The sequence below is a fragment of the Heterodontus francisci genome, chromosome 5 (assembly GCF_036365525.1).
Source record: "Heterodontus francisci isolate sHetFra1 chromosome 5, sHetFra1.hap1, whole genome shotgun sequence".
Taxonomy (NCBI): Eukaryota; Metazoa; Chordata; class Chondrichthyes; order Heterodontiformes; family Heterodontidae; genus Heterodontus; species Heterodontus francisci.
The window spans coordinates 155,310,166-155,323,743 of NC_090375.1; the positions used below are offsets into that span (position 1 = coordinate 155,310,166).

Sequence of the window (13,578 nt, forward strand, 5' to 3'; positions counted from 1 at the left end):
TGAGCTGGCAGCTTGTTTCAGAAGTCCACTATCTCTGGAGAAATAACCACCTATTATTGTGACTCTAGCTGAAGGGCCAGTCGTCCATGATAGCGGCACTACCTCGGCCAAATAGAGCAAAAGGGGTGACGAGATTAATCAGTAAGTAGCGATTAGTGACGCCAAGCTTGAGTTTTGTCTAAGGAAGGAATGACTGAGGAAGTTAGAGTTCTGTAGCTCCAGGATTTCACAAAGAGTGATTTAGAGCAGTTTCCACATTAGGGCAAACTTTTGTTTCAAGCATGGAGTCTCATTCAAAAGGAGTGCAGAATTAAGCACAGGGTTCCCAGTGTCCATATCGTGTTATTATAATTAATTATCATGCTCAGGAAGTGCTGAGAATCGGGTGGGCTGACTTCTGAACCTTATTTCTAATTTGCGATAGGAGCAGGGTCTCTGAAAATGTACTGATTTAGCTCAATTGCAACTTTTTTTTTAAAAAGGGAGTCCACCGCAATATTTAAAATAAAAACAGAACATGCTGGAAATACTGAATGAGTCAGGCAGCATCTGTGGAGTGAGAGTTAACATTTCAGCTCAATGACCGTTTGTCAGAACTGGAAACTGTTTTCAGTTCACTCTGAAACATTAGCTCTGTTTCTCTTCACACATGCTGAGTATTTCCAGCATTTTCCTTTTGTACAAATGGTAGCTAGTATAGGTATTATTGTGTTTGAACCAACTGATCTCTCACAGTTCTGCTTTTTTGAAATGCTATCTTGCCTGTGCACAATTTTCTGACCACAATTTGTGCTTTTCTTTCAGTCAAGAATTGTTTTACCAAATCTTAATCTATGACTTTGGCAATTTTGGAGTGTTGAGGTTGTCGGTAAGTGTGTGATGTTACTCTTTGTCTTAGTAATTTGGTCACTAACACAAGACACCGAGTTTATTCCTTTCCTTATATTCAGAACCCTGCTCCTTTGTATGAACTGGCCATGCTGGCATTGGACAGTCCAGAAAGCGGCTGGACTGAAGAGGATGGTCCCAAAGAGGGATTGGCGGAGTATATTGTAGATTTTTTGAAATCAAAATCTGAAATGCTGCAAGATTATTTTTCCATTGGTATTGATGAGGTTAGTATACAATTTAAGGTGACTAAAAATTGTTAGAATTTGGAGTGACCAGCTTAACAGTTCAGAGCAGTTTGTCCATTTCTCACTGAAGATAGCTATAGAAAAGTGCTAGTCATTGCAGTTATATAACTGACCACCTGGTGACAGCAAATATCACCTATTTTCCATGTGACATGCTAGAGAACATCTTAACACAAATCTATCCTTAGAATCTATTTGCTGTGGTCATTCACAGGAGGGAAACCTAACTGGATTACCTCTGCTGTTGGAAAACTATGTTCCAGCTTTGGAGGGGCTGCCGATGTTCATCCTACGTCTAGCTACAGAGGTGGGTACCTTTTTGTATCAAGAAAATAAAAATGTTGAGGACTGATGAAGAGCATTTCAGCCTATCTACCCGGCTCCAAAGTTCAAAACTTACAATACCAAGAAGTAGACTGAGTCCTTGACCACATTGAGGTACCTGGTGCTCTGAGAACAAATTGGCAAATCGCAGGCAAGGAGCTCAGTACCTTGCTTCAGTTGAGGACTTGAAAATACCGTTTATAATATCCATCATACCACTCGACTATTACTTTCACTGAAAGAATTATCTAGTTCTCTCTTGAAGTTCCCAACAGTCTCCATCTCTGCTTTGTTCCTAGGCAATCCATTGCAAGCATTCGTCACCTTGTATGTGAGTTACTTCAATCGAAACAGTTCAACAGTTCTTGTGAGCTCGAGTCTGGTGACAGAATCTGTGATCATAGTTTATCCAAATTCAGTTTATCTGTACCTCTGGATCTTCCCACAGTTTGCTGTTCTCCGGTGTAAATATTCACAGTTTCCTTAAGGTTGTCTTTGCAGCTCCTGGGTATTAATTTATCTGCATTCTGCACCTTCTACAGAGATGAAATGTTCCCACTTTATTGGTGTTGAAAGCTTGATGACACAGGACTGGCATCATGAAACTACAGCGTGCTATGGGTCAAAGCGAATAACCGGCACTTCAATTGGTCGATTGCCTCTGGTTTATTTCACTGCAGTCAACAACAACTTATATTTATATAGCACCTTTAATGTAATAAAACATCCCAAGGCGCTTCACAGGCACGTTATAAAACGAAGTATGATGCCAAGCTACAAAAGGAGATATTAGGTCAGATGACCAAAAGTTTGGTCAAAGAGGTAGGTTTTAAGCAGTGACTTAAAGGAGGAAAGTGAGATGGAGAGGTGTAGGGAGAGTCCTCCAGAGCTTGGGGCCTGGTCAACTGATGGTGTGGCCACCAGTGATGGAGGGATTACAATCAGGGTGCTCAAGAGGCTTGAATTAGAGGAGTGCAGGTTATCTTGGAGGGTTTTAGAGCTAGAGGAGGTTACAGAGATAGGGAGTGGTGAGGCCATGGAGTGATTTGAAAACAAAGTATGAGAATTTTAAAATCAAAATGTTGCTGGACCGGGACCCTGTTAAGGTCAGCAAGCACAGGGGTGATAGGGGAATGGGACTTGGTGTGAGTTAAGACACGGGCAGCAGAGTTTTGAGTGACCTCGGGTTTACAGAGAGTAGAATGTGGGAGACAGCGGAACAATTGAAGAGGCATGACCCTCCCCCAATCATTTGAGGTTGGCCAACATGGCTTGGGAAGACTCCAGGTTCAGTCTGCAAGTCTGTGAGATTCCCACTTTGGCTTTCAGAACAGGAGTGACAACTTTCCCCAGTTCCCCACTCTGTCCCCTTCCTGATAAGTTGGCCAAAACTTAAATTCGGACCCCCCACCCCACGGATGGCAAAATCTCGCCCTGCCATGCATAGCAATAGTAATGAATAATGTATAACATTTACTTCAACATTCAACAGTTAGTAGTTGTTCCGAATTGTTGTATACAACACCAGATAACAATGCAAGAAACGAGTAGCTGTCATTGGGTCTAATCCACTTGCACTTTCCCTTTGTTCCAAGTACCTTTCATGATTGCACAGATGTAATGTGTTCTTACTATTGTATAGGTGAACTGGGATGAAGAGAAGGAGTGTTTTGAAAAATTGAGCAAGGAATCTGGTATGTTTTACTCTATCAGAAAAGAGTACACGCTGGATACTGAGTCCCAGGTGTTACCCCATCCGAGTCAGCAGGTACAAATGCGATCAACTGGGTTTATTCTAAAATAATGACAAATCCTTAGAAATAAGAGACTCTACTCCCCTCTGTACTGACTGTAACATTCAAGTGTTTGTTAACTTAATGTGTTATGTCAGTACTGAGGGGAGTAGAATGTGTTATCTGAAGGTACTGATAAATGCTGCTCTGTAGAGCACACCAAGCCTTAGAACAAAGCTTGGAGTAACCTGATGCCTTGGAGTGGGTCCAAAAATGATCAGAGACCAGGGACACTCCACCATTTGGTGACTACTTCTTGTTGCCTCTTGCCATTGCACTTGCTTCTGCTGTGTCTGAGGCAGTGTTGGTTCATATGACATCATCCTGCAGAGGCTGTGTGAGTGTGATGGCCTACAACCTGCACACTTAACTTGAGGATTAGTTCCAGCCAGGGGCGTAAAGGAGGGAATGGGGGAGCTGGCTCTGGGATAGAGCCAGTGCCTAAGATTTTCTTTAAACAAAAAATGCAGAGTCAGGCTGTCACTATATCAGCATGCCTAATTACTAACTCTTGGGTTTTGGTTTGAGATTATCAAACAAAATATGCACTGTGTTAATAGTTCTACATGACTACATGACATTGACCACAAGTCGTGGGAGTCAGTTGCCAGTGATTGCCTGAGCTGGCGGACAGCCATAAAGGCGTGGCTACAGAGTGGTGAGTCGAAGAGACTTAGCAGTTGGCAGGAAAAAAGACAGAAGTGCAAGGAGAGAGCCAACTGTGTAACAGCCCCGACAAACAATTTTATCTGCAGCGCCTGTGTCACTCTAGAATTGGCCTTTATAGCCACTCCAGGCACTGCTCCACAAACCACTGACCACCACCAGGCGCTTACCTATTGTCTCTCGAGACTAGGAGGCCAAAGAAAGACATGACTACCTTGTTGCCTTTAACTGACAGACTAATCAAATCACAGAAAAGTGACAAGACACTCAGACTTTTTTTAGATGTCTATAAATCTGCAAATAGATTGTCTCAGAGATAAATTATGTTCTGAAGAGTCAAATGGAGAGCTCTGTATAGGTTTTATATTCCTCGGTGCATTGAGTTACCTTGAGCTTCTCTCTCAATTTTGAATGTAAATAAATTAGATCGAACAAGATAGTGCAGCAAAACAAATTTCATAGTTTTCTAAAGTTCCTTGATACTTTTACCCGTATTTGGTGGAGTAATCTTGCTCATATCTTTATTAATTTTCTCCAATCTCTAAACTTTGCAATAATACTGAAACAAGTAACTCAGATGAGAAATGAGTGGTTTTTCTTGATAGATGTATTTTGAAATAGTGCTGTATTATGGGGATCAATTGACAGGAAGCAGAGATCCAGGGTGCATTTACAGTAAAGTATGGTGAGAAAAGTGGTTTACAAGTCAAAACTGATGAGAAAAGATTGCTTTCTCCTTACTGCTGCTGATTACATTTTACAATGTGAACATTTACCATCTATTCTAAGATGCAGCATTCTGATCAGTGACTTCAGCTACCGTCACGAGGATGGGCTGGAAAGAACAAACATGCTGTGGCTTTTCTAAACTGTTGCCAATTCCCTATGAATGCTTATTGCATTCTTCTGAAATTCCTGTACGGCTTTAGGAGGGGCATTAATGGTGAGAAATAATCATAAATACGGACAGTCTGTAATCAGGCAAACGTTCAAAGTGATGAGTCCTAAGACTGACATGTTTGCAATCCTATTAATTTTAAAGCTGTAAATAGGTTACTCTTTTAAATTAATTTGAATAAGAATTGCAGGTATGCGAATAAATCAAGCTGAGCTTCCATTTTATCCAGTGTCTGTCCAAGAGACCCACAAGCCCCTGGCTGTACGACAGAGCAGCAGGTTACTGAAGGGAAAACTTGTCAGGGTCCCTCTTCCTGATTGCTATTCAGTGACTCCCTGCTACAAATGGGTGTCAACTTAGCTTACTATGTTTGGTTCAGCTGTAATCTCCCTTCCACACCTGGGATAATCTGTTGACTGATAGTTGAGGTTCACAATGGACAGTGACCTCTTTGATGAGGGACCAGATTTTGGAGCCCAAGAAGTCAAGTTTGTGGAAAGGTAGGAGAGCAATCCAGTAAAGGTTTCTATGTTTGAGCGATGTATTAGTTTTAATCCATTACTAACTGACAGTTACATAGTGTATGTGAATCTGTGTCTCCTCTTCCCCAGAGTCAGGAGCTTGGCAGTGACAAGTCGTGGAAATGGACTGTAGAACATGTAATTTCCAAAGCTTTCAGAACTCTGTTCCTTCCACCAAAGCACTTTGCGGAAGATGGATCCATCCTGCAGCTTGCCAATCTGCCTGATCTGTACAAAGTCTTTGAGAGATGTTAATGAGTTCTTGGAACGGGACTGCAAACTGCCTGTGGTGTGCAGTCTACATTTAGTTAGCTCAGTTCTACGAATAATACCCTTCATATCAAACAAAAGTTAAAAGCAAAGGTTTAATATTACACCATTCTTATTTTAAGGAAACTGTTAAAAGTATAAAAGGCTGTATCGCATGAAAGGCCAGAAGGTCCGAGGCTTTGCTGCTGGGCTCGAACCTTATTCTGACAGAAGAGCTAATCTGAGATCGGACTCGCATCTGTTAAAGCTCTACATTGGCAGTATCACCTTGCAAATCTTCCCTTAAACAAATTGTATTCTCTTCGTAAGGAGAAGATCGTAATTATTTCCATGTTGTACATAAATTTGGTTAATATGAATGAGACTATTTTGCTTCAGAACTTGGGTTCACAAGTATGGTTTTATTCCAAGGATATGCAGTAGCACTTGTTTTACATCATTTAAAGTTCTGCTGTAATCCTAGTTTGATGCAATAAATTTCCTTTGGGTCTGAGCCTTCTGCAACCAGGCATGTAGTGTAGGGATAAAAGCAAAATACTGCAGATGCTGGAAATCTGAAATAAAAACAAGAAATGCTCAGCATGTAGTGTAGGGAGTTACTTCTCCTGCGCAGAATCACCAGGAATTCAAAAGTGCTATAGGGGGATCATATTAGCACTTTGTGTTTTGATCGACGGCTGGAAAATTGTTTGGTCCACAATTCAGGCATAACAAGGCTGAAGCATTTGCAACCATCTTCAGCCAGAAGTGGCGAGTGAATGATTCATCTCGTCCTCCTCCTCAGGTTCCCAGCATCTCACATGCCACTCTTCAGCCAAATTGATTCACTCTATGTGATATTAATAAACAGATGAGCACACCAGCTACAGCAAAGGCTATAGTTCCTGACATCAGCTTACCTGTAGTATTAAAGAACTATGCTCCAGAACTAGCCACACCCTTAACCAAGCTGTTGCTGTTCAGCTACAACACTGACATCTACCCAACAAAGTGGAAAATTGGCCAGGTATGTCCAGTCCACAAAAAGCAGAACACATCCAAACCAGCCAGTTACTCCCCTATCAGTCTACTCTCAATCATTGGCAAAGTGATGGAAGATATTATTGACAGTACATTCAAACCGTACTAACTCACCTGCTCACTGATGGGTTCAGCCAGCACCACTTGGCTCCAGAACTTATTACAGTTCAGTCCAAACATGGACAACAAAGCTGAATTCTAGCGATCAGGTGAGAATGACTACCCCTGAGATCAAGGCAGCATTTGACTAAGTGTAACATTAAGGAGCCCTAGTAATAGGAATCAGGAGGAAAATTCTCCACAGGGTAGAGTCATACCTAGTACAAAAGAAGATGGTTGTCATTATTGGAAGCCATTCATCTCAGCCCCAGGAATTCGCTGCAGGAGTTCCTTAGAGCGGTGTCCTGGGACCAACTATTTTCAGCATAACCTTCCCTCCGTTGTAAGGTTAGAAGTGGGGATGTTCGCTGATGATTACACAATGTTCAGAACTCCTTAGAAAATGAAGCAGTGTTGGCCCTCATGCAGAAAGACCTGAACAACATTCCGGCTTGGGCTGATAAGGGGCAAGTGACATTTGTGCCACACAATTGCCACGCAATGACAAGAGACTATAACAACCTACCCTTGCTATTCAATGGCATTACCATCACTGAATCCCCCACCATTAACATCCGAGCGGTTACAATCACCAGAAACTTAACTGCACAAGCCACATAAAAAACATGGCTGCAAGAGCAGGTCAGAGGCTGTGAATTCGGTGGCAAGTAACCCACCTGATTCCCCAATGCCAGGGGTATGATGGAATACTCCCCACTTGCCTTGAAGTCTGCAGCTCCAACAGCACTCGAGCGTCTTGACAGCATCCAGGACAAAGCAGCCCGCTTGAATGGCACCCTATCCACCTTAAACATTCACTCACTCCACCTCCAGCACACAGTGGCTCAGTGTGTACCACCTACAAGAGTCACTGCAGCAACTCACCAATGTTCCTTCGACAGCACCTTTCAAACATGTGACCTCAACCATCTAGAAGTACAAGGGCAGAAGATGCAAGGTAACACGACCACCTGCAAGTTCCTCTCTAAGTCACACGCCATCTTGACTTGGAAATATATCACTATTCCTTCATTGTTGAGTCGAAATCCTGGAGCTCCCTCCCTAAAAGCATTGTGAGGGTACCTACACGACATGGACTGCAGCAGTCCAAGAAGATGGCTCACCATCACCACCTCAAGGGCAATTAGGAATCAACAATAGACACTGCCATCCCATGAATAAATTAAACAAAAACCCATTTTAAAATTTGGATGTGAAGGTGAGGGATAAATTGCACATTATAGGCCTGAACTAACCATTTCACATTGTTTTCCAATTGACTTAACGTCTATAGGCATATAAATAGTAAAAGGATGGTAAGAGGAGGGATGGGGCTGATTAGGGACCAAAGGAGGGGATCGACATATGGAGGCAGAAGGCGTGGCTGATATCCTAAATGAGCACTTTGCACCTGTCTTTACCAAGGAAGATGCTGCTGCCAAAGTCAGAGTGAAAGAGGAGGGAGTTGAGATACTGGATGGGCTAAAAATTGATAAAGAGGTATTAGAAAGGCTTGCTGTACTTACGATAAGTCACCAGGACCAGATGAGATGCATTTGAGGATGCTGAGGGAATTAAGGGTGGAAATTGTGGAGATATTGGCCATAATCTTCCAATCCTCCTTCGATATGGGGGTGATGCCAGAGGACTGGAGAATTGCAAATGTTCCTTGTTCAAAAAAGGTTTAAGGATAAACCCAGCAACTGCAGGCCAGTCAGTTTAACCTTGGTGTTGGGAAAGCTTTTAGAAACGATCATCTAGGACAAAATTAATAGTCACTTGGAAAAGTATGCATTAATTAAGGAGAGTTGTCACGGATTTGTTAAAGGCAAATCATGTTTAACTAACTTAATTGTGTTTTTTGATGAGGTAACAGGATTGATGAGAGTAATACAGTTGATATGGTGTACATGGACTTCCAAAAGGCATTTGACCAAAATGCCGCGTAACAGGCTTGTCAGCAGATTTAAAGCCCTCGAAATAAAAGGAACAGTGGCAGCATGGATGCGAAGTTTGTTGATTGACAGGAAACTGAGTAGTTGCGAATGGTTGTTTTTCGGATTGAAGGAAGTTATATAGTGGGGCTTTCCCAGGGAACAGTCCTCGGACCACTGCTTTTCTTGATATGACTTGGGTGTACAGGGCGCAAGTTCAAAATTTGAAGATGACACAAAACTCGGAAGTATTCTGAACTTTGAGGAGGATAGTGATAGTCTTCAAGAGGACATGGGCTGGTGCAATGGGTAGATGCATGGAAGAATGCTGAACACTAACTGGAAGAAACACTAAGGATAGCACGGGTACAGAATGTACTCTGGGGACTTCAATGTCCATCACCAAGTGTGGCTCGGTCGCACCACTATTCACCGAGCTGGCTGAGTCCTAAAGGACATAGCTGCTAGACTGGGTCTGCAGCAGGTGTTGAGGGAACCAACAAGAGGGAACAACCTACTTGACCTGATCCTCACCAATCTACCTGTTGCAGATGCATCTGTCCATGACAGTTTTGGTAGGAGTGATCACCACGGAGTCCTTGTGGAGACGAAGTCTCGTCTTCACATTGAGGATATCCGCCATTGTGTTGTGTGGTGCTACCACCATGCTGAATGGGATAGATTTTGAACAGATCTAGCAACTCAAAACTGGGCATCCATGAGGCGCTGTGGGCCATCTGCAGCAGCAGAATTGTGTTCAATCACAATCTGTAACCTCATGGCCTGGTTCAATGAAGGGTGCAGGAGGGCATGCCAGGAGCAGCACCAGGCATACCTGAAAATGAGGTGTCAGCCTGGTGAAGCTACATCATAGGAGAACTACTTGCATGCTAAACAGTGGATAGACAGTGCTAAGCAATCCCACAACTAATGGATCAGATCTAAGCTCTGCAGTCCTACCACATCCAGTTGTGAATGGTGGTGGACAATTAAACAACTAACAGGAGGAGGCTTCACAAATATCCCCATCCTGAACAATGGGGGAGCCCAGCATATTAGTGCAAAAGACAAGGCTGAAGCATTTGCATCCATCTTCAGCCAGAAGGGCCGAGTGGATGATCCATCTCGGCCGCCTCCTGAGGTCCCCAGCATCACAAATGCCAGTCTTCAGCCAATCCAGTTTACTCCGTGTGATATCAAGAAATGGTTGAAAGCACTGGATACTGCAATGGCTATGGGCCCTTTCAATATTCTGGCAATAGTACTGAAGACGTGCTACACAACTAGCCACATCCCTAGCCAAGTTGTTTCAGTACAGCTACAACATTGGCATCTACCCGGCAATGTGGAAAATTGCCCAAGTATGTCCTGTGCACAAAAAGCAGGACAAATCCAACCCAGCCAATTACTGCCCTATCAGTCTACTCTCGATCATCAGCAAAGTGATGGAAGGGATCGTTGACAGTGCTATCAAGTGGCACTTGCTCAGCAATAACCTGCTCACTGATGCTCAGTTTGGGTTCCCCCAGGGCCACTTAGCTCCTGACCTCATGACAGCCTTTGTCCAAACATGGACAGAAGAGCTGAACTCCAGAGGTGACAGTGACTGCCCTTGATATCAAGGAGACCTAGCTAAACTGGAGTCAATGTAAAACGGGGAAAATTCTCCACTGGTTGGAGTCATACCTAGCACAAAGGAAGATGGTTGTGATTGTTGGAGGTCAATCATCTCAGTCCCAGGACATCACTGCAGGGGTCCCTCAGGGTAGTGTCCTAGGCCTAACCATCTTCAGCTGCTTCATCAATGACCTACCCTCCATCATCAGGTCAGAAGTGGGGATGTTCACTGATGATTACACAATGTTGAGCACCATTCGCGACTCCTCAGATAACGAAGTAGCCTGTGCCCATATGCAGCAAGACCTGGACAACATTGAGGCTTGGGCTGATAAGTGGCAAATAACATTCGTGCCACACAAGTGCCAGGCAATAACCATCTCAAACAAGAGATAATCTAACCATCTCCCCTTAATTTTCAATGGTACTTACCATTGCTGAATCCCCTACTATCAACATCCTGGGGATCACCATTGGCCAGAAAGTGAACTGGACCCAGCCATGTAAATACCGTAGCTACAAGAGGCTGGGAATTCTGCGGTGAGTAACTCACCTCCTGACTCCCCAATGCCTGTCCACCATCTACAAGGCACAAATGAGGAGTGTGATGGAATACTCTCCACTTGCCTGGATGGATGCAGTTCCAAAAATACTCAAGAAGCTCAACACCATCCAGGACAAAGCAGCCTGTTTGATTGGCACACCATGCACCACTTTCAACATTCTCTCCATTCACCACCAATGCACAGTGGCAGCAGCATGTGCCATATACAAGATGCACTGCAGCAATGGAGCCAAGGCTCCTTCAACAGCACCTTCCAAACCCGTGACCTCAACCCCCTAGGACAAGGGCAGCAGACGCATGGGAACATCACCACCTGCAAGTTCCCCTCCAAACCACATGCCATCTTGACTTGGAACTATATCGCTGTTCCTTCATTGTCACTGGGTCAAAATCCTGGAACTCCCATCCTAATAGCGATGTGGATGTACTTACACCCCAAGGACTGCAGCGGTTTAAGAAGACAGCTCTCGAGGGCAATTAGGAATAGGCAATAAATGGTGGCCGAGCCAGCGACTTCCACATCCCATGAACGAATAAAAAAAAGATGAAATTTAATGCAGAGGAGTGTGAAGTGATACGTTTTGATAGGAAGAACAAGGAAAGGCAATGTAAAGATTGCAATTCTAAAGGGGGTGCAGGAACAGAGACACCTGAGGCAAACATGCACAAGTGGTTGAAAGTGATAGGGCAGGTTGAAAAAGTAGTTGAAAAAGCATAAGGGATGCTGGGCTTTATAAATAGAGGCATAGAATACAAAAGCAAGGAGTTTATGATGAACCTTTATAAAACACTGGCACTCGCACCTGTGTCGATCTTGGTCCAGAATGTGTGTTTGCCAGGCTTTTGCAGGAAAATGATCTGGATGATAGCAAAGGCTTTTGAAGTTCCCATTGTGTCAATACACTCTTGCGAGGTTAATTGTGTGAAATGGCTGCTCACTTTGTGTGTCAGTGTCTTGGTCATGCTCACCTTCTAACCTTTTGGTCTGACTGGTCATCTCGTGTATTTTTTGCTTTTAGTATTTGGACTGTTCCCTCTTGGTTGGGACGCCGTACTTGCCATGCATCCGACTGTTGTCCGACTGGCTTGTTGTGCCTTGAGTTTCTTGCACTGGTACTTCCAGTGCCCTCTGTTGCCACATGCTTTGCAAATATAACAGAAAGCCAGACAATTTCTTGGTGAATGTACGAGGCCACATCGCCTACATGGTTCGCCACATTTAGATGTGTGGCAACGGTGCCAATAATAGATGAAGTGCACAGGGCTTGTCGGCTCTGCCTACCCATAAGGATGGCTTCAAATTTACAAACGCTTTTAAGCAAGGTGTCTAAATTGTAGCCTTCGGGTTGATCAAGGAGGTCTTTGTGAAATGCTTCAATGGGGGTGAAAACCATCACAAGCTCCATAATCCCGTCAGCGAGCTCAGCCTCAGAAAAATCAGAGTCGCCCCTTATCTCTACATCAGCTCACAAATTGGTCTATCGTCACCTTTGGTAGCTGCCTCAACAACATAATCTTGAACTGGTGTATTCTGATATTGAGCTTGACTTTCAACTGGTCTTCCAATGTGGACCATATTTTACTCAGGTCCTTAAAGTCTTTCTCCAAAAGACCGGATGTATTTAACCTGTGTCGGCCTTCATTTCCAATGGCAATTTTGACTTTTAATTGCTTGTCTATCTGGTTTGGAAATGGACAGGTCAAGAAAACACAGTTCCATTTTCTGTCTTAATAGTTTGAATTCAGTGAGGAGGTCCTTTGCATTCCAGTTCAGGGATGGAAATTTAGTTGACATTTTGTGTTGAACAGTATCAGTGGTAGGAATAAAGATTTAAACTTGGACAGCCCTTAAGGGGTTGAGTTCTGTGGTCACTACGTGGTCCTTTAACTGGCAGTATAGGCTTTCTATGTAGCCAAAAAAAACTGCTTTGTTGTCATGGAACGACAAAAAAACACTGCAGCTGTTTAAACAAAAAGCTTACTGCAGTTTTTTTAAAACAAATTCCTGCCTGGAATACCACTGGCTGCCAGTCTAGTGGAGCGGTAGAGGGAGAAGGGCTGTGTGACCATGGTGCTGGCTCCAGGCACAAAGGGCGCTGATCGCTGTTTCAAAGACCACCCCCCATCACCACATGCTCCATGAAGGGCTATTTCGGAGTTAGCTCCATTTTCTTCTATCTCCCAGGCCGTGCGCTGACTTTAAGCTCTGCCACGAAGGGTAATTTCGGCATGAAAAAGAAAAGCTTGGCTGCCTCCTGGACCGCGCGCTATCCTGAAGCCCTGCCCATGAAGTGATTTTAGCACAAAAGGACTCTATAATGGAAGTGGGGGGAAAGAGTTGGTGATTATTTTTACTTTTTTTTTAGCTTACCTGATGGACAAAAAGGTCAGTAATGGAGCTGAAAATTATTTTTTCTTTATGGCTCACCTGAGACCTTCAGGAAATGGTTATGAAGGTCTTCTGGCCTTCTCACATGCCTGAGGGCTATTGCACATGGATAATCCAGCCTGAATGTCGCGATAGATCAGTTGCCCCCCGTGAACTCCCGATCCAGTGACCCATCAGCAAAAATGGTGCTCCTGCCTGGCGCACAACTCACGGAGTTGGCTTCTGACGGATTGCGTCCGGTGCAAAACATAATCGCAGCTTGATTGCAGACCAACCTGATGAGCTTGCAAACCTTCACTCCAAAGCTTCTGTAGCAAGCGGATGGGTTCAGCTTTCCAGTCTGCAG

At 43.8% G+C, this 13,578-nt stretch overlaps 1 protein-coding gene across 7 annotated transcripts in view; it reads left to right on the forward strand.

The window, feature by feature from the left end:
* The window catches only part of mlh1 (mutL homolog 1, colon cancer, nonpolyposis type 2 (E. coli)), a 71,874-nt gene extending 65,886 nt beyond the window's left edge, over positions 1–5,988 (forward strand). For 3 of the 7 annotated variants that reach the window (XM_068032269.1, XM_068032272.1, XM_068032274.1), the window contains 5 exons: positions 805–868; positions 951–1,115; positions 1,351–1,443; positions 3,103–3,228; positions 5,429–5,988. In XM_068032269.1, coding sequence (XP_067888370.1) covers positions 805–868; positions 951–1,115; positions 1,351–1,443; positions 3,103–3,228; positions 5,429–5,593 — 613 coding nt within the window. In that variant the 3' untranslated portion in view covers positions 5,594–5,988. Of the gene's footprint in view, positions 1–804; positions 869–950; positions 1,116–1,350; positions 1,444–2,002; positions 2,260–3,102; positions 3,229–5,428 lie in introns of those variants that run through there. The other 4 variants (XM_068032271.1, XM_068032270.1, XM_068032273.1 and 1 more) reach the window with 4 other exon arrangements.
* Positions 5,989–13,578: the final 7,590 nt, after the last annotated feature.